General features: G+C 40.3%; 1 protein-coding gene across 1 annotated transcript in view; it reads right to left on the minus strand.

Moving 5' to 3' along the window:
* The window catches only part of LOC122795000, a 1,473,143-nt gene that overhangs the window by 1,410,935 nt on the left and 40,782 nt on the right, over nt 1-21,426 (minus strand). Inside the window, exon 4 of the mRNA XM_044063587.1 lies at nt 18,147-18,239. Within this exon, the coding sequence (XP_043919522.1) occupies nt 18,147-18,239 (93 nt within the window). The remainder of the gene's footprint in view (nt 1-18,146; nt 18,240-21,426) is intronic.

A 21,426-nucleotide genomic window follows, 5' to 3' on the forward strand; every position in this document is an offset into this window, starting at 1 on the left:
GGGTCTCCTCCACCTGTTCCCTACTCTCACTACAGATCACAATGTCATCTGCAAACATCATAGTCCACGGGGACTCCTGTCTGATCTCATCTGTCAACCTGTCCATCACCATTGCAAATAAGAAAGAGCTCAGAGCTGATCCTTGATGTAACCCCACCTACACCTTAAACGCATCCATCACTCCCACCGCAGACCTCACCGCTGTCACACTACCCTCGTACATATCCTGTACCACTCTTACATACTTTTCTGACACTCCTGACTTCCTCATACAATACCACAACTCCTCTCTGGGCACCCTGTCATATGCTTTCTCTAAGTCTACAAAAACACAATGCAACTCCTTCCGACATTCTCTGTACTTCTCCATCAACACTCTCAGAGCAAAGATCGCATCTGTAATGCTCTTTCCTGGCATGAAACCATACTGCTGATCACTAATCATCACGTCCCTTCTTAACCTTGCTTCCACTACTCTTTCCCATAACTTCATGCTGTGACTGATCATATTATACTCTCCAAATATTCTCCTTAAACAAAAAGTACTCACCTACTCACAGAAATGACAAAAAAAACATTTTATACATAACTGCTGCCTGTAGAGTCCATGAAGTTGCATGTGGGCTTTCTTTTTTATTAACTTCCACCTCTGTAAAATCTTATAATGTATAAATGTAACTACTGTTTGTGTATAAATGTAAATAGAAATGTTAACTACTCTGTGCTTAACTGGAAATTAGTATAATTCAATGTAAGTAAATGGCGCTTCTCTCCCCAGGCCTCCGCTGAAAATGGGTATTACTCAGTCAGATTTTCCCAACAAATAAATAAATAAATAAATTTATATTTTTTTTAACTGTTGGCAATGAGTGATCTCACATGAAGTGCACTTCATCATTCTCTATAATCCTTTGTGGTCCATATTTCCAGTACTTCTCAGCTACTTCTACTTTGTAGTGTTTGTGCAATCCCCAGGGCAGCAATCTTGCCATATTATTTTGCCTTTTAGTTTACAGGCCCTTTGCCATGAGTATATCACACCCAGCAACAAGGTGTGTAATTGGCTGCAATCCTTTTTATAGAACCTACATCTATCTGTTACTCTCACATGGTCAATGGACTTTGTAAACAGTCATGTACATAGTCGACTATCCTGGGCTCCCATTATTAACCTTTCATCCTTTGGTTTCAACTCACCTCTTCATATCTACTCCTGCTTCAAATCCTAATTAACATGAGATTGTTCCTGGAGATCTCTATTCTTGCTATTATATTTATGCTTTTTCTACGTCTTTCCTTTCCATCGGATCCTTCTCATAGGATCATAGGAAGTTACTAGACTAATGGTCCTAGAGCCCTTACAACCCTAGCCAAGTTCTTACCCTTATTTCCATGATCAAAACCTATTGCTTTTGTCCAAGAGGGACACTGGTGAATTTACAGTAACTAATCCCATCATCCAAATTGCATTTGAAGAGGACCAATGAGGTGCTCTGTTTGACATGAATTTGGAGTCTGTTCCAAAGGTGTGGCAACCTCTGGGAGACAAACCTGCCCCTTCAGCAGGTTTTATTAATGTCACATACCAAGTTAAGGTCTTTAGACTGAGTAAACCATGTACCATTTGACTTATGTTTATGCAGCATTTCCAATAACACCGGGTCAGAGATTGCCTTGTATGCAAGGCAGAGATCACCTCTGAGTAGACTGTATGAAACAGAATAAAGTGACAGTGATTTCAGGCAATCCTCATAGGACAGATGCTGAAGACCTTGAAATTTCCTTGTGAGGAACATTTGTGGTTTCTCCAAATGCTGCATGTGGATAGAAAGGTACATACCAAAAGGGGTGTTGCACTCAATTACTGGCTTGATGAAGGAAGAGTACAGGGAGGTTAGGAGTTCTTTTTTTCTGGAGGCAATGCCCTTACTTGCTTACTTAATGAGTAATATAAAATGTCCTTCGTACGACTGTGGAGACATGGTGGTCAAAGGTAAGGTTGCTGTCAACTTGTGTGCTAAGGTCTCTCACCACTGAATGCATACTTAAGGTGTTGCTATTGATGTGGTAGTTATCAGGAACATTGTTTTTACTGAAAGGAACGATAATACAGTTTTTGCATTGAGTTTAAGACCATGACTTTGGCACCAATCCTTTGTTTGTGTAAGACCCTTTTGTAGGATGTTGACATCATTTGGAGATTGTATGCGGCAGCAGCCTCTTTGTCTCCCATTGTTTTGTGTTGTCTTGTTTTTCCGTAGTGGGGTAGCATTTTCAGAGTCGTTGGTGACCGAGTGTGGAGAGAAGGCAGCCGTGGTGTTGGTGGATCGATTGGACCGGGGCTGTTCTAGATTAACTCAGGTAGCTGGAGTGGTTGGCGTGGTAGGCATGGCTGGAGTGATTGGCCTGGTTGTGGCTGTTTAGGCCTGTATGTGGAGATGTACACCGAGAGGAACTGATGGTGGTGACCGGATGCTAGATGGTGTCAAAGGGTGTTGTGCCAGTTTCGAGTGGATGATGAAGGTGGAACTGGACTATTGCTGGCAGAGATGAGGTTGGTGTCGGAGTGGATGGTGGATCGTGGAGACTGAGGTCGCTGACCCGGACGAGGGTAGATGGTGGAGACCAGACTATCTGCTTGGATGTGTGCTGATCCAGACTCTTGAAAGTCTGTTTTTGTTGGACTGGTGAAACGGGACTAGGACTGGGCCTTGGACTTGCCAGTGCGGAGATGGAGCTTTGGTTGGTTGGAAATTGTGTCACGTGTGTTTACTGTATATGTGATGTAACTGCTTGTGTTTTTATTGTTTGTGATGGTCTGTGTTGTATCATGAGCTTGAAGGAACGTAATTTCATTCAGCTGTGCACTTTATGGTTGTAAGGTCTGAATGACAATAAAGTTTACTTACTTACTTAATAGTTACTAACCTAAAACCAGCATTTTATATCACCACTAGTTTGAAGCTAGTATTAATAAGGGACATAGCAAAAGGTTACATAGTAAATAGTACAACTGATAAAGAAATAGTCAAACTATTCCATTCCCACTCTATAGAATCTATCATGCATTATCATAGTGCAGTTCATAGGTTGGTACTAGGCTATTGGGCCCTAGGGCCTATACAAGCCTAGCCATAACAATTCCCTGGATATTTCTTCCCATAATATTTACTTCTCTGGACATGTTCATAGGTTGGTACTAGAAAATTAACTTACCCTGGCAGGGCTTGAACCCAGGACTTTTTACGCTACAGTCAGAAACCATACCACTAAGCCATGTGGGAGTTTAAACAACTCTTGCAAGGCTCAAACCCAGAACCCTGCATACCCTAGACAAAGTGATTTACCACTAAGCCATGCACAATTGCCTTTGATGCTGGAAAGCTGAGAAGGCTGTGAGTTCTATCCCCACACTCAGTCATTAGGTGCTTGATTTTGAGTATCAGTAGTGATACTAAAGTGCAGCATTAGGGAATGCTGTACTCCCACGATGCTGCTCTTTGAATCACATGTTGTATCGAGGTCCCAGCTGTCTGAGTTTCTGGTAGCTTAAGATGCGTTGTCCTGTTCGATTCTCAGCTAAAGCGTCTTCTGTGTGGAGACGTGCATGAATGGGCTTACCTTCGTTGAAGGTTGTGCGTCAGGGCTGGCAACTCAGCACGTAAAAATCTACTGCCAATCATTAGCGGACCGGAGTTCCGCTGTGGCGAACCCTAACCGGGAAAAGCCAAAAGACACAACAACAACAACAACAACAACAACATTTACTGAAAACAGTAGGGGAATAGATTTCAATTAGCAGTAATCAAATCTCTAATAAATAAGAATGTCCCCAGTAATCTAGCCATATTTCCTCATCTGTATAAATGCCACTTTTGGTATTCCTTACAATAAAAGTAATTAAATAAATTAATTGGATGCGGCTCATATCGTTGAAAAAGGTCTTTGCTGAATCATATCATCCACAGTGTTAAGCACTGCACTCAGCACACACACACACACACACACACACACACACACACACACACACACACACACACACACACACACACACACACACACACACAAAGTGCCCAGAAAGGCATTCATGTATTTCACAAAAGAAAGCATTCTTCCCACTAACAAAAGAAAAATCACAAATGTATAAGCAAATGATGTCATACGTCTACAGAAAAATATTAGAAACACTAGAGCTATAGTTGCATCATCTCTATAAAAAACAAACCACACAAACAAGTAAATAACCCCCCCCCCCACTCACACACACACACACACACACACACACACACACACACACACACACACACACACACACACACACACACATACACATAGACAAATATGCACAGCCCACCTCCTGGCACATCTGTCAGTAAACTTATTTTAACCTGCAACACAGTGGAAAAAGAACAAAGGAGGTAAGTCTCTAAGGACATCCATTGTAAGCCACAGAATAATTAGTTGGTGCTTTGTTTGGATGATGTTTTTCCTGTGTGGGTGGGTGTGCGTGCATTGATACTTTACTCTTTAGCTTAAATATCACCAGTGACAATTCAATCTTTTTATAAGCCCCTGGAAAGCTTTGAAAATGCAGGTGAAAGAGGCCTGATGGTTGGCAAGCACAAGGGTGAAAAAATATGCAAAAAAAGGAAGAAAATGGTCATACAACCATTTTAAATTTAACAGATGCTGTGTGTGTTTTTCTCTGATTAGGCATAAATAAATTCAAATTTGCCAGGTTGATGAATGGTAGTTTCCAGCCCTTCCCCCATTCCAAGTTGCTGATAGAAAACAGGAAGCTTTTGTTCCATAGTGCTCTTATCTCTACTTCAGGCTCCATCGGGGTTCATTTACCAGAGTTTCATCATACTTTTAAACAAACAGATGGCCACTTTTGAGAGGCCTGTAAATCTAACAAAAGAATCCCTGATGGTCTGTCAGCTGACAACAGGAAGAATCTTTTCCAATGGAAATATTATAGAAAAATTTATAGAGTGCTATAAATGTTACAATTTTAAAATACTACCGTATTTTAAATGTCTACTTCTGTACCGATTAATGTTTAATCTTTTTTCTGCATCTATGTTCGTGTAGGAGCTTTTCTCCCCGGGTCTCCACCCAAAATGAGCTCTTTTAGGCCCAGTCGGCTTTCCCAGTAAACAAATGCAATAAACAAAAATAAAAATAAATTAAAAATATACTAGACACAAATTATAAACAGATTATTTTGGTAAACATAAGTACAAAGCACATCAGGAAGAATGATGCACACCAAATATGAGTCTTGCAATTTGTGGATAGATTTTTTTTCCCCTAAATAAGGACATATTAGAAATATATTTTGGTCCTTCCCCTGTTTTCTACTACTGAAAAGTCAAACAGGCCATAACTTTTAGTGCCAAAAACCATGAAAGACAAAGACACATGCACCAGCAGCAGATGACTAATTTTTTTGTTCTCTACTGAAAAACGTAGTATATGTATTTGTTTTCTAACCAAGCTGATTTTAATTTAGATGTATTAAGTATATGTGTCCACAAATGCTGTGACACTATCAAATTCCAAAACAAAATGGATGATTTATCAAAGAAATTGTAAGATGGCCAGTTAATCAAATAGTATGAATTTATCCAACAAAATCACATTTCTGGCAAGTCTATGATGAAAAGGAAATAAATTGTAAAACCTAATAAGCACAATGAAATCCTGGACTCTAAATATGATCAGAAATTTATAAAATTATCTCAGTCTGCCAGTGGAAAGTGATCAATGTACAGTCCCAAAAAATTCAGATCTTCAGCAAAAGTACCCCCCACCACACACACGCATACACACAAACACCTCCCAACTGCCCAGAATTTCAAAGGCTGTCCAGATTTTTGCTCATATTTTTGGTCGGTCTCTCACATAATTTGTGATTTTCTACTGAGGGATGAAGTCATTAAATAATTAAATACATTTGAGTTTCAGACTTCAAATCCTTCAGAAAATGCATACTAATGCAAATTGTGTCATTCTAGTAACTTTCTAAGTATTTAAGAGCAATATTTAAAATATGTACGTGATTTTGGCCCTTTGTCCCCCAATCTTTTTGGCTTCCAGATTTGTAGCTCTTAAAAGTCGAGAGGTATCTCTCTCTCTCTCACACACACACACACACACACACACACACACACACACACACACACACACACACACACACACACACACAATAAATAAAAATAAAATTAAAAGATTCAGAAAGCAATAACAGCAAATGAAAGCATATTCATCTCTCTTAATAATTAGAAAAATGTATGTATTAATTAATTTATTAATTTATTTATTTATTTGACATCTGGTAAACAGAAAAGTCTGAGTGGTTAAAAGTTTACCCGTTTTCAGCAGGGGTCTGAGAAGAAAAGCTCCACAACATTTTTAAAATATATAACCAAATTCTTAAAATACAAGAGATACTAAAAAGCAAAAATACTAGTACCAAAATCATTCACATTCACATTAATATAGTTTAAAAATGCATTGTGCTATATAACAGTAGGGCAGAGAAGCCAAATGACCGATAAGTAATTAACCACTTTGTTTCCCACCTGGCCTTCATGTCATCACCCATTATCATCATCATTCCCCCTTCTTCCCATTTTGTATGGGACTGGAATGTTGCTGCATTTGTCACCACCTCTCTCAGTTCTGTGCTACCCTCCTACTTTTTTCTCCCAAATCTGCTTTACCAGATCAACTTCTGCTTTCTTGTACATCGCTAAACATCCACAACCTGTTCTTCTTGACCTTCTCTACACTTGGTACTATTTTGGCTTCAGCTCTGATGTCCTTATTTGTTGTTTTCTCCCACAGTGTGCATCCTACTATCCATCTCAGGCACTTCTTCTCCATTACCTCAAGCTTCCTCAGTTGTACTAACTTCACTGCTCTAGTTTCTGTGCTACACAGAAGCAGTGGTGGCACCACTTTTTTGTACTCCTTACCTCTTTGGTTGAACATGATCCCTGTCTTTTTGTGCTACATCACAGCAAGAGGTTCTCTGGTTCGATCCTCGGCTGAGGTGCCTTCTGTGCAAAGTCTGCATGTCCTCCCTGTGGTCACGTGGGTTTCCTCCGGGTGCTCTGGTTTCCTCCCACATCCCAAAGACATGCTTTAGGTGGATTGGACACTGTAAATTGGCCGTAGGTGTAAGTGTGTGTGTGTGTGCGCCTTCTGTGGAAGGTTGGGTGCTGGGCTGGCAACTCGACACTGTAAAACTCCACTGCCAATCATGAGTGGACAGGTGATCCGCTGTGGTGACCCCTACCCGGGAAAAGCCGAAAGAAGAAGAAGATGCAGCACCTCTGATTCTAGCTTTTACCTCCTAATTCAGATTTCCCTTTTCCTCGACCACACCTTCCAGATACCTGAAGCTGTTAATCTGCTCCCAGAGGAATAGCTAGGGTGGGGCAAAGAGACAGATGCCCCAGATGCAAAGTGTTAGGTTCATAAGTGTGTACAATGCTAATGACCACTGGTGCCTTTTTAAGCCCAGCCATGCATCCCAAATCTCTGACAATATCTGGTACCCTTAGTCATGTAAGTAGGGGCTTCAAAAATGAAACTTACAAGCAGGGTCCTTGGAAATGAACTATTACTATGTCATTGTTTATCATTTCCATGCAAATTCTTTTCATGGCTTAGCATATGAGATTTGTGAGACTTATGGGTCTGTAGTTTCCAGGGTCCGTAGATGACCTACATTTTTGCAAAAGGCATAATGGTTGTGTACTCTGCTCGTGAGGCATGAAACCTGTTTGGGGGGCTATGGTTAAACAGTGATTCCAGAAGGCCTGTTAGGTAATTTTACATTCTGTTTAAAAGGCAGCTTGGAATATTGCCAGAGTCCATCAATGCAATGTTCTTTGCAATAGACAGAGAACTGAGAACCTGTTCCCTAGTGATAGTTGGGAGAGCTATATTGGGTGGTATTTCCTGGCAGGAAACTGGGAGGAAGAGAGGGGTAAAGTTAAAACTGAATTTGTCTGGCAGGAGGTTTTCTAAATTTATTGGCTCAATAGAGGTGGCTCCATTAACAAAAAGCTCTGCACACAACTGTGTATTGCCTTTGAGGTTTCCGACATAGTTAAAGAATGCCTTGTGGTTGTTCTTGGCCTGGGAGGCCAGATTTACCTCAGATTTGGCTTTGGTAGACTTTACTTTAATGAGAGCATTTCTGTCTGCTTTATCAAATCAGCTTCTGCTATTAGATTCATAGGTTCCTTGATGCCCTTGCAGGCAATTTTAACCCTAAACAATTTCCCTCAAAGGTGAGAATTAAACATTGTACCTTGTGTTTGTAAGGTAAATACCATAACCATTACGCCAACCCCCAAATGTTGTAATCTATTAGGCTTACATTTCATCGTAATTTCTACTACTGTGTGAATTCATTTATCAGTCATCCCCTTCAACCCTTTTATGCAGTGTAACATGAGTTTGATTTTTCTGTACTGTTTGTAGTTGCGAATATCCTTGTTGTTCTTGTATACTGGCACTAGAATGCTGATTCTCCAGTGGTCTTGGGTACTCATCTCTTTCGATAACATAACTACCTTCAGGAACCTTTTCTGCTTTAGCACTCAACTTTTTGGTTATATCTGGTGTGACTTCAACCAGTCTGCCCTCTTTCCTTACTTAATTTTCTTTAGTGCACATCAGAGTTCTTCCAGGGTGGGTTCTCCTTTCTCTTTCATCACACACTGGTATGCAACAGTACAGCTTCTGGGGAGTTTTCTTCATTCAGACGTTTCTTGAAGCACTCCTTTCATCTGCCCTAGGTGTCTTTTCCTCTGAATAGTTGCCTGCACTTACTCAAGGTTCAGCTGTTTATGGCAAATCTGCTTGCAACTGAATGCTCATGTGTGTGCATTCCAGTATGAAACACAAGAACACACAGACATTTTTCTGTAACTATACTTTCTCTGAGTGGTATGGAGCTTGCTCCCCTGCATAAATAATTTTTTACAATTAGTTGCCAATCATAAGCATAGCATGACTTGCGCAATCAGCAGTATGTGAAACTTGAGTAGTTGGTGTTCAAGTTAATAAAGAAGATCCCCTCTGGACTGATGAACTCATTGCTGATAGCAGCTCTAATGAATTGTTTCCGCTAACCATCTTCTTTATCTTTCTGTCATTGTTTTCCAATCTTATAGAACTTCTTTTGCACCACCTACTGGCTCACTTTACACGAGCTGGTAGAGGTTGTCAGTCACCTTGTTCTTTACTCATGTGATGGCTTTCTTAGCTTCTTTGTTAGCTAACCAGTATTTTTCCTTAGCTTTGTCCATCTATCTCCCCCTTCCTCCTGCATTCCTTATTTATTTTGGTAATATCCTGGACCTGTACATACTCACTTCACTGTATCCTCTCAACTTTCATTTCATTAAGTTCAGCTTCCTAAAGGCAGGCAAACTTCTTTAGCCCCCCCACCCCACCCCTAACACACACACACACACACACACACACACACACACACACACACACACACACACACACACACACACACACACACACACACACACACACACACACACACACACACACACACACACACAATAAGCAAAGAAGAGGAAGTTTCCTCAAACAGAAATAAAATCAAATAAAACCAAAAGTTATTACAACAATTAGAAAAACTACTATGTTCTCTAAAGGTACAAACTTGGTTCTCCACCTACCTAAATAATAGATAACAATCTGTTAGATGGCAAAACCAACAGCATCTAGTCAATAATACAGGAGTTCCACAAGGATCCATTTTTAGGAACCCTACTTTTTAACATATTCGTTAATGGTCTTAATAAAGCCTCCCAACAAAGCACGCTCATACAGTATACTAACGATTTCACTACCATCTCCTCCGCCAACAATTTCTCCAACCTCCAGAAAGTCACACAAGATGCATTCACATCCATAGAAACTGGCTAAATGATGCTCAATTAATGTTGACCCCCCCCACCCAAACAAAAACTAAATTGTTACTATTTTCAGCAAAATCTCCAACCGCAGAATAAGATTTTTTCACATAACAGTACAGAAATTGAACAGGTGAAAACCTTAAAACTTCTAGGAATCAATACTGATGACAAACTCACTTTTGAACAACATATTCTCAATACAATAAAAAAAACACTTCAAACTTGGCAAACTCTACTTAGATAATCAAGCAAGAATAAAACGGCAAGCACTCCACTTATTCCATCACTCCTCTATGGAAGTCCAATTTTCACAAATCTCCCCACATCTCTCAGCAATAAACTGCAATCCTGTTACTATAAGGTAGCAAAATTTGACTCCAGCATGCCCAACTGCTCACACCACTGCAAAGCTATCTCAAACGTGTCTTGGCTTGAATTCTACCATTATCTCTATTACTCTCAATTAACTCTCGCCCACAAGCTAATATTTAAACCTAATAACTACCCTGCACACAAAACTATCCTAAACACTTACATACCTGCCAGAACCCCCCCGGTCTACAAATAAGCAACTTCTAAATGTAATCAAACCCACAAAAAGAGCTGGACAATGCCTATATTCATATAACATTGCCAAACTATGGAATGCCCTTCCTTCTTACATTACTCAGTTAGACTCCCTAAAAGCCCTTAAAGCTGTGCTGAAAAAACACTATCTACATAATCCCTCCTGCACCTGTGAAATACAGTGCAAACCTCCATAATCCCACACATAATCCAACACTACAACCTGTGAGAGATACACTTATATAGCGAAACTGGAAGCAAAGCTCTCTTCACCAAAGACTGGCCTAGACAGTCAAGAGGAGAAGGTAAACACTTGCACCGCACCACACTCATCACATAGTCCCTCAAAACCTACACCACCAAAACACACACACAGAACCACAAAACACACACCTACATTCGCGGAGGCTCTCAGTACAAATCTGCCCAAACAACAGAGACCTCCAAAGCAGAAATGCAAGCAACCTCCATCCCCCAACACAACCCAAATGACACATAGCCCACATACTCAGTGTGCCACTCAACTACAGCCCATAAGGCATAACGTACCCAACACTCTAGTCATAGGTGACTCTATAGTCAGGCACACTGATATTCCACTCACCAGGCTAAACAAGGAAATAGTTACTGTCAGCTGCCTGTCAGGTGCCAGGATCCGCCACATAACGCATGCATTCAGGTCACTCCACAAGTACAAATATGACTCTGTCATTGTCCATGTTGGTGTGAATGACCTGAGACGTACCTCCCTGGACTACATGAAAAGAGACATGGATGAGCTCTCCGATCTTGTAGCCCAGGCCGGTATGACCCCAGCCCTGAGTAGCATCCAGCCATCACCCAGAATGACACCACAGTACAAGGACAAAATGATTGACTTTAACAACTGGCTAAGCTTCTGGTGTCATTCTAAGGGAATCCAGTATCTGTCTGCCTGGGATGACATGATCGACAGATCACGCTGCTTTGCCAGAGATGGCCTGCACCTGTCACCCTTGGGATTCTGGATACTGGCAAAGGCTCTTGCCACCTCTATAGTGCCTTTTTTAGGCAAGGTTCAAATGACAAATTCACCACCGTAACAGGTACAAGCAAGCAAACTCTGAGGGTAATGCTACTCAATGCTAGAAGTCTAAACCTCAAAATGCACTCACTCGAGGCACTCCTTAAAATGGAGAAAATTGACATCTGTGCAGTGACAGAGACCTGGTTCAAAGCTCCAGAGAGCACACCTGCATTACCAGGCTATAATTCACATCACACCTTTCGGCCACAAAACCCGGACCGAAACACTAAAGGTGAAGACGTGCCCATATTCATTAAGGATATCCACACCTCCAAGCTAGTTGCTCAGCATAATGCATCCGAGATTATCCAAGTTCAACTAACTCTGGGTAAAATTGCAATCCAGATTGTAGCTTGCTACAGACCCCCCCACCATGCCCGAGGATTCCCATTCCTCTTTTCTTGATACCCTGGAAAATATTAAGGTACAACCCAACACTCTAATAATGGGTGATTTCAACTACCCTACCATTAACTGGGAAAACTACTCATGTACCAACTCTTTTGCTCAACATTTTTTGGAAATCATCAACTCCAATGCTTTGGATCAACTTATCCACACCCCCACCAGGGGCAGCAATATCCTAGACCTGGTCATCACCAACATGAGTGACTGGTGTTCCACACCAGAGGTCAGCTCCTCGTTGGTTAGATCAGACCACAAGCTAATCACCCTAGACATCCACATCCCGCTCCCACCCCCCATTAGGAAAACATCCGTAAAAAATTTCTCCAAAGCCAACTTCATGCTTCTTAAGACAGAAGTGGCAAACTTCACGACACCCATGCAGATGGACAATAGAGGTACGACTGCTGAATCCTACACAAATGCACTTTATAAGCAGTTACACGAGTGCATGGATCGTGCTATCCCTAACAGAACCAAGATGCTATCCTCCAAAAAAAGGAAGCCAATCTGGTGGTCTTCTGCCATAAACAAACTCTACAACAGAAGAAAGAAACTGTTGCAAAAAAGAGTAAAATCCCACAATTGGAGGAACTCCCTGGTCAGCCTCAGTAAGAAGCTGAGATGCCTCATAAAATCCTCCAAAGCTAGTTATGAAAACAAAATTGCCAAAGATTCCAAAGACAACACAAAGCATTCTATAGCTATGTCAAAAATCTCAATGGCAACACTCAAATCTGCTCTGAGTTACAGCACAATGACACTAAATATACAGAACCAACTGATATTGCCAACATCCTGGCAGATAGGTTCAGTGCTAACTTTACCCCCCTCTCACCCCCTAAAGGGCCCATCTTTATACCGGAAGAATGCAAAGTTCCTATAATCACGGCTGCACAGGTAAAAACTTCACTCTCCAAAGCCAAGAACACAGCATCCATGAGACCTGACAACATCTCAGGCTGCGTTCTATATGAACTACAGAATGAACTGGCAGCCCACCTAAGTACCATGTTCAATCATAGCCTCACCTCAGCCTTGGTGACCACTGAATGGCGCACCGCAACAGTTATCCTACTCCACAAAGGGGGGGGCACAACAGACCCCGGGAACTACTGCCCCATTACCCTGACGAGCCTCGTCTGCAAGGCCACGGAACGTATCATCATGGAACGCATAAACAAAGACATTGGAGATCTCCAAACTCTGGACCCCACACAGTTTGGGTTTGTAAAAGGCAGATCATGTCTCCTAAACCTGATAGACTTCTTTGAAGTAGTCACCAAAGCCACAGATGCGGGTAAGGTGGTTCACACAGCCTATCTAGATCTGGCCAAGGCATTCAACACCATCCCCCACTCTGGAATTATAGATAAACTCACTAAACTAGATATAAATCCCTATGTCACAAGATGGGTTGCCAGCTGGCTTACTGACAGCACCCACACCGTGAAAGTAGAAGACTCCAAATCAGACTTCAGACCAGTGACAAGTGGAGTACCACAGGGTTCAGTCCTGGGTCCTCTCCTGTTTGGTATCTACTTCTCTGAAGTACAGGCTAACACAGAAGGTCTTTGGCTAACTAAATTCACAGATGACTGCAAACTAGGAGCCATAACTGAAACTCCTAGCGATGTGGACATCCTACAAAAGGGCCTCACTGAGACAGATGCCTGGTGTCAAAGACATGGTCTCAAGCTCAATGCCAAAAAGTGCATTGTCATCCCCTTTGGTAAAAACTTTGTACCCATGAACTACCACATAGGCGGTAGTCTACTTAACACCGAAAGTGTGATAAGAGACCTTGGGACACAGGTGGACTGTAGTCTCTCCTTTGATAATCACATCGCCACAGTGGTCAGGAAATCCTTCTACATGGCACACCTCATCACAAAAGGTTTCTCATCCAGAAAAAAGAGGTCATTGTTCCCCTCTACTCATCACTCATTAGACCCATTACAGAGTACAACACCCCTTTTGGTATGTACCTCACAAGACATCTACAATAACTGGAAAGGCCGCAAAAATACCTCACAAAGAGGATTACTGGCCTCAAACAGATGCCTTACGCAGACCATCTCAAAAAACTGCAGCTTTACTCTGTCACATATCGCCTACTCAGAGGCGATCTCTGCCTAACATACAAAGCTATGTCAAACACAGAGCTGTTGGACATGCTCCACTTAAAAAAATCCCAATCCCTCAGAGCTACACGCTCTAGGGACCTAAACCTTGTCACTACAATAAACAGAACATGCTGGAGGGATAAATTCCTGTCCCAGAGACTTCCCATACTCTGGAACAGACTACCTATCTTTGTCAAACAGAGCTCCTCATTCACACTATTCAAGAAAAATCTTGATGATTGGATGGGTAATAGGAAATTCACCCTGGGGATCACTTCTGTGGTTCTGCTTGACAGGGGCACAGGAAAATAATTTTCTTGGGTGGCAAAAGCCAGGGTACCTTTTTGGCTAGGCTTGTATAGGCCCTAGGGCCAATAGCCTAGTACCTACCTATGAACATCCAGCTACTCATATCCTCCTCTTCAAACCTCTGTTTAACTTTTTCCTCTACCAAGTTTCATACCTACAAGATTATAAATATCATATTTATGACTTTATTCTCTGAGTGGACAAGTATTTTCCTCTTAATTGTATGTTAATTCACTGTGCTTCAAAAAATTCACAGCACACCAATGTCTCTGTACCATTTTAATGTATATACATTGTTGTATTAATTTTGCATTAACTTTGTATTTTTTGTGGAATATTTGAATGTTGTGGAGGTTTTCTCCCAGAGCCTCCACTGGAAATGGGCCTCCAACCCAGTGGACTTTCCCAGTCAACAAATATCAATAAATAAATACATAAATAAATAACTAGGGGTCTATATTATATCATCGAACACTTAAAAAAGCGAACGCTGATTGATCGACCTAATTTAAGCGAAAGTTTAAAATCTCGAACTGTCAGATCAGCGATTTTTTTCCGAGGGAAAAAAATCGCTGATCCAAAACACATACACACAACACAAGCACAGCAAACAAACAGAAATCCAAACACATACACCTAAAATCTGATACCAAACCCTACACTAAACTATGCACACACCACTAACTACCCACTTACCTTAACCCTAACCCTAAGGTCCGTCACTATCGCACACTCACCTCACCCGCTTCCTAACCCTAACTCACTTAAATCCGCCCTAACCCTCATGTCCACTCAATCGCACACTTACCTGAATCCGACCGGTAACTTTCCACCATAACACTGAAAATACCGAAGCAACAGAAACGGACAACCGAATTCTTTCCCTAGGAAAAAATTTGAGTTTCTGCTGCTTCGATATTTTTCAGTTTCACGAAAATAAGTTCGATCAATTAGCATTCGCTTTTTTAAGCGTTCGAGGATATAATATAGACCCTTCCTGTATATGATAACCAGTGTATTGTGTCCTTGGCTGCTGCTTCATGCAGCTAATATACCACCTAACACACTTTTACTGTACTACATCACAGCTAAACACTGCAACGTTTTTTTTCAAATGTATTTGTTATTTTTACTAAATTTGGTTATTCCATTCTGGGTCTGTTTTGGAATCCTAAGTCTGTGTGTGTTTGTGTTTATACAAATTAAAAGAAATTCTACCCATAATAATTATATGCACATCAACAGAATTAAGTAACAACGCTCACCCAAATCCTGGCTTAACACATCCTATACTAATACTCCTCAAATTAGTAACATTTCCACCCAAACAAGCCCTCAGCCTGCCCCTGGTCTCAACTTTTATCATATTAACATATGAAGCATTTATAATAAACCTCAATGAGCTCCATGCCTGAATTACTACTCAGTCCCCAGATGTCCTCAGTATCACTAAAATATGGCTGCAACATGATACAAAAATGAGGAAATACTACCTCCTGGGTATAGTATTGTAAGACAAGACAGGTTAAGGAAAGAAAACTGGTCAGAGTGGCAATAACGCGTAAGCACAGTATTGAGAATTCTCTAGTCCCTCAAACTACTCCACCTTTTTCTAAAACTAAAATTCTGATAACACTAAAAATAAAACCCACAAAAAATAGCCATCATAGGACTCAACCTTCCCCAGGTAATAAAATCCACTGCAAAACTATCATATTAGGTGTTACTAATATCTACTGGCAAACAACAAATTACGACAGACCAGCTAACAGTATCAAGCTTTATAAATTCACACAATTCATCATTACCTCAAATAAGTACAAAAAGCCTACTTCCCGGCAGTCCACCCCTGAAAGGATACTAGCATCCTCTCCTGATAAAATCTCTTGCAATGAAGCTCTCCAAGATAGTCTAAGTGACCATCTACCTATCTACACAGTCAGGTATCAAAGCCGCAACCCAAGAACTTACAAGTATGCCCTGGTTAGAAAAATAGCTGCTTCCCACAAAGAAAGTTTCATAAACACACAATTAATGCATCTGGGAATCACTTAGGATCCTCCCTTTAGATGATGCTATAGCACAATTTAACACACCCTGAGATTCAGTAAACTCCATCTATGCGAGTTTACATGTTTGCTTGGTGTGTGAGCAGTGATGCGTGGTGAGCAGCAGCACCACTAATTACATATTCATGCTGTGCACCACATTTAAATGTAAATCAGTGCAGTTTCTTGGCTGGCAACAATGCTGTCAGGCAGGATACTGTATAAAGTAACATTGATAGCAATCCTGTTTACATCAAACTACAGTTGGTTAGCATGTTTGCAAGGAATGCCATAATGGTCACCAGGGCTTAACATATAACTTTCCATAGCTCTCAATCTCCTAGTGCATCTGGACAAAGCCCAACATAATAGGGGGGACAATGATCAAGAAATAGGGGAGATTCTATACATTTGCGATGTTAAACTTAGAAATGTTCTAGAATAACAAAGTTTGAGTTAAGATACAGTTTCTGAAGAAACTGAAACCCAAATGTAATTATTTAGTGACATCAGTCCTGAGATCATCCCAGTGATATGACAGAAAACCAAAAATGTTATAAGAAATAGACCAAAAGATGTAAGGCAAAAGTCTGAACAAACTGCGAAAATCTGAACAGTTGAGAGATATGATATATACATGGTCAAAATACAGTAAAGGACAGTGTACAAAGTGCAAAGTATTGTGAAATCCCATTCCTGGCATTCTGTACACCCCCCCACCCCACTTTTCCATATTTGCTGCAGGTAACATAACAATTGAACCCATTGCATGTACCAATCTCCTAGGTGCCATCATTGATCAAAACATGAGATTCGACCAACACATATCACAAACTTTTAAGGTACGCAAAAAATGGGTACTCTATATAAAAACAAACAATTCCTAACCAACACTACCAAAGTAGCCACTGCAAGAACTCATCTATCTCAACATTTCTTTATGCCTCACCTATACTCACAAACCACAGAAAATCTGAGCTAGGTAAACTAGAAACATATTGTAACAAAATAGCAAAATTTGCCGCTGACTCTCCATACAGATAACATCACTGTCTAGTACTAAAAAAACACCCCTCAAGAACTACAGGAAAAAACACAACATTTTTCACAGCAGTGGAAGCACGGCTTTTCAATACACAACTTATACTCAACCCTAATAAAACCAAGCTAACAATCTTCCAACCTGCTACAGTCAATGAACCCCCCCCCCCCCACCCCACCCGACTTTTACATATTTGCTGCAGGTAACATAACAATTGAACCCATTACATGTACCAATCTCCTAGGTGCCATCATTGATCAAAACATGAGATTCGACCAACACATATCACAAACTTTTAAGGTACACAAAAAATGGGTACTCTATATAAAAACAAACAATTCCTAACCAACACTACCAAAGTAGCCACTGCAAGAATTCATCTATGTCAACATTTCTTTATGCCTCATCCATACTCACAAACCACAGAAAATCTGAGCTAGGTAACATAACTAAATAGCTAAATTTGTCGCTGACTCTCCATACAGAAAACATCACTGTCTAGTACTAAAAAAATGAATCTTGGCTAGAATTCCCACATCTTCTTCAGCACAGCACAAATAATCTTGAAACAGCAATGTACTGGCCAACTTTTAATTTCTACTTGTGAGCTCTATAGCTACTAACCTGCTTTAGTCGCTGGAGGTAAATTTTTTTAGCGGAGAAAGGGCAAGTGGGCTCCACAGAACAATCAAGGCATCGGTCAGCAGCACCTGTGGGCTAAAAGATAAAATAAAATATGGGTTACTAGTGATAATGCACTTCATGGCTTAGTTATCCAAACAATCCAAAGGATAAAATGAGATGATGATGACACAAGTATTGAAGTGCAAGCAAATAAAATGGCAGTAACTCAAAAAAATCCTACAAATTATACAGTTTAAGAAACAGCAACTGTATTACCATTGTCTTGGCAAGATTCCAGGGCAGCAGAATAAATAAACCTGACACTGTTTAATCTTTCTTCAGAAAGAGTTTATTTTTAAACTATTTTTGGAAACGTCTCTCTTTTATTGTCTTAGTAATAGTGCTACTACTAGTACTGACTGGACATGTACCACACAGATTTAGTTTCATCTAGACGCTGAGCAAAGTACCATGATGGTGCTAGTCTGCTGTAGTGTGCGGGATGGTTTACATCAAGGAGCGTGCAAACAAGAAGAAGAAGAGGCTCTGTATCCCATAGTGGACATGATTTTAGTTGCTTCTTCCTCCTCTTCGGGAGCAAGGCTATGACTTGTGTTGCTGCACTGACCACCTAGCATTGCCTTTTTCCATTATACTACAGTGCTACTCCCACCTACACTGGATGTTTTGGCTCTGATCTCTTTTAACTATCTCTGAAAGTCCATCTCTGCTTGACTGGCAAAGCTAGTTGAGACTCCCACACATCTTTCCTCCCAATATACCTTTAATATTAAACAAAAGCTACAGCAATACTTTTGACATCTTTACAGCTTAAAGTTATAATCCTGTTATCAGTGCAACAGAAAACCAGCTTACAGTACCATAACTGCAAAAACACATTTATATGATGCTTCATCTGCAAACTAAAAAGGAGTTTTGCCTTGAATATTGATAGTCTTGATTGCTCTCTAACCAAGCGGGGGAAGGAATCCCAAGGTATAAATTGTACAAAAGAAAAAGCTTTACAAGTACAGACTAAAGAGTAATTGGGAATAACAAGATAAGAAGATCCTGAAGAACTTGGTCAGAAGGTTCTAGTTATTGTTTGTTTGGTTATATGTAGGCCACTGCAGGTACCCATATTCAGAAATATGTAAATCAAAATAGCTAAAAAATTGCTCTTAGAAAGAATCAGTCAGTAATGCTATCTTTAGAAATCCTTGAGAGCAAGAATTAAATAATCCTCCTATTAATAAAGTATCAAGCAGTTAATAGCCCCAATTTGTGTAATGTCTAGAAAATATGTACAGAGAAACGATGTTGGATCAAACGACACCCAACATATATGAAATGTGCTTCACCTCAAAATATGATAAATCATATTACAACTCTGTAAGGTATTAGACCCAGTATCAAGTTTTTTGTTTTTTCGTAAAAATGTTAAGGTAGTATGTATATAGTTTTGTGTTTACAGTTTTAACAGATGTAAAATTTGTTTGTGCTGTAAATATTTTATATTTGACCTTAATTATTCTAGTAGGAAAAGCAGCTTTTTGTATTTTTCAATTTGTAAAATGCCACTTCTATATTTATGGCTAAATTTAGCACTATAGTCATTTTTTACTGACATATCAAATGCAAATGTCAATGATAAACGTTTCAAAAATGTAAATAAAATATGTTTGTGAAAACAAAAAAAAAATACAATACAGACTCACTGATTTCACCTTCTGAAGGAGAAGCATTCCACTTCTTTTTTCTCATTATCAATTTAGAATGAGCACAAGAAGCATACATTTTGTTTTACTGATACAAATTCAAAAGCCTGTATTACTCAGCCCAGACAGAATTGGGCACAGTTAATCCTAAACCTATCAGCAATGTTTGCATGACACTAATTAAAAACTCAAAAGAATAAACTATAAGCTCGTAACAGCCTACTTAATGCAAACTCTGGAGTCTGCATGTTAATAAAGACAGAGCGAAAAAAAGCAGAAACCCTTTGGGTAATCCCCTGATGATACAAGGCTGTGATAACTGATGATCCAAAGAAACTCTGAAAGTTCTACTCTGCAAAACAAAGTTAGCAAACCAATTCATACCATTCCAATACTGTATAAAGCACATAATCAAATACTTTGACAAGGTCAATTTTAGTCTGCCCACAGAACCAAATATAACAATCTGCTATTCGCACAAAATGTCATAAACAGCTACACTGCTAAGGTCTTTCAGAATTCTACCTACCATAACATTCCATGTTAGTTGGCTTCATCTCGCCTTCCTTCTTGCTGTTTGGGTTCGGAGCCGATTCTCGGCTCCGACTCGGCCATCTTCTATAGCTCGAGAGCTATTTACTGGCTCAAGGCTACCCCTTATTGGAGAATGCCCAGTGTCAGCTATCCAGATCTCGTTTGTGATAGTGCAAACTAGACATAAGTAGAGTAACCAGTTGCCTAAAAACTGGTTGTCCAATACACCTAAACAAGGAAAGAGTCATAAATTACCTGGCAAGTGAAGTAATAAAAGATACTCAGCCAGTGAAAACAAAAAAGGAACTCCTCTCAATCCTCTAGGAAGGGGGAAGGAGGGAGGGACGCAAGAAGGAAGGCGAGATGAAGACAACTAACATGGAACGTTATGGAAGGTACATAACTTCTTTATGTTAAGTTGTCCATCTCGCCTTCGTTCTTGCTGTTTGGGACAGCGTCCCTAGCACCTAAAATCCCGGGTGGCTCATTGGAACAGACTCTTCAGAACAGTAGAACCAAAGGAAGCTCTGCTCCGGGAGACCATATCCACCTTGTAATGAGAGATAAAAGTGTGAGGGTTTGCCCAAGTGGCAGCTGCACAGATTGAGTCTAAGGGCAACCTAGACTGAAAGACTGCAGAGTTGGCTAATGCTCTAGTAAAATTACCTTTTGGTTTAGCTGGTAGCTCTTTATTTCGTAACTGATAAATAAAGGCAATAGTATCAGATAACCATCTGGATAAGGTCACCTTAGAAACTGGAAGGCCTTGTTTGTTGAAAGCATAAGAAAGAAATAACTGGTCTGACTATCTTAGTTCCTTAGTTCTATGGAGGTAAAAACGCAATTGTCTGTGCACATCCAATTGGTGGAGCTTGTATTCTGCCTTGTTGCTGTGATTAGGAAAGAAAACTGGGAGATCTATGGATTGATTTAAATTGTTCTCTGAGCAGACATTAGGAATAAAGGATGGATTAGTCCTCAGAGAAACTCTGTCCTTGTGAAACACCAGGTAAGGAGGATGAACACAT

Source organism: Protopterus annectens, chromosome 2.part1 (genome assembly GCF_019279795.1).
Source record: "Protopterus annectens isolate FY-2018-M chromosome 2.part1, PAN1.0, whole genome shotgun sequence".
In the NCBI taxonomy this organism is placed as follows: domain Eukaryota; kingdom Metazoa; phylum Chordata; order Ceratodontiformes; family Protopteridae; genus Protopterus; species Protopterus annectens.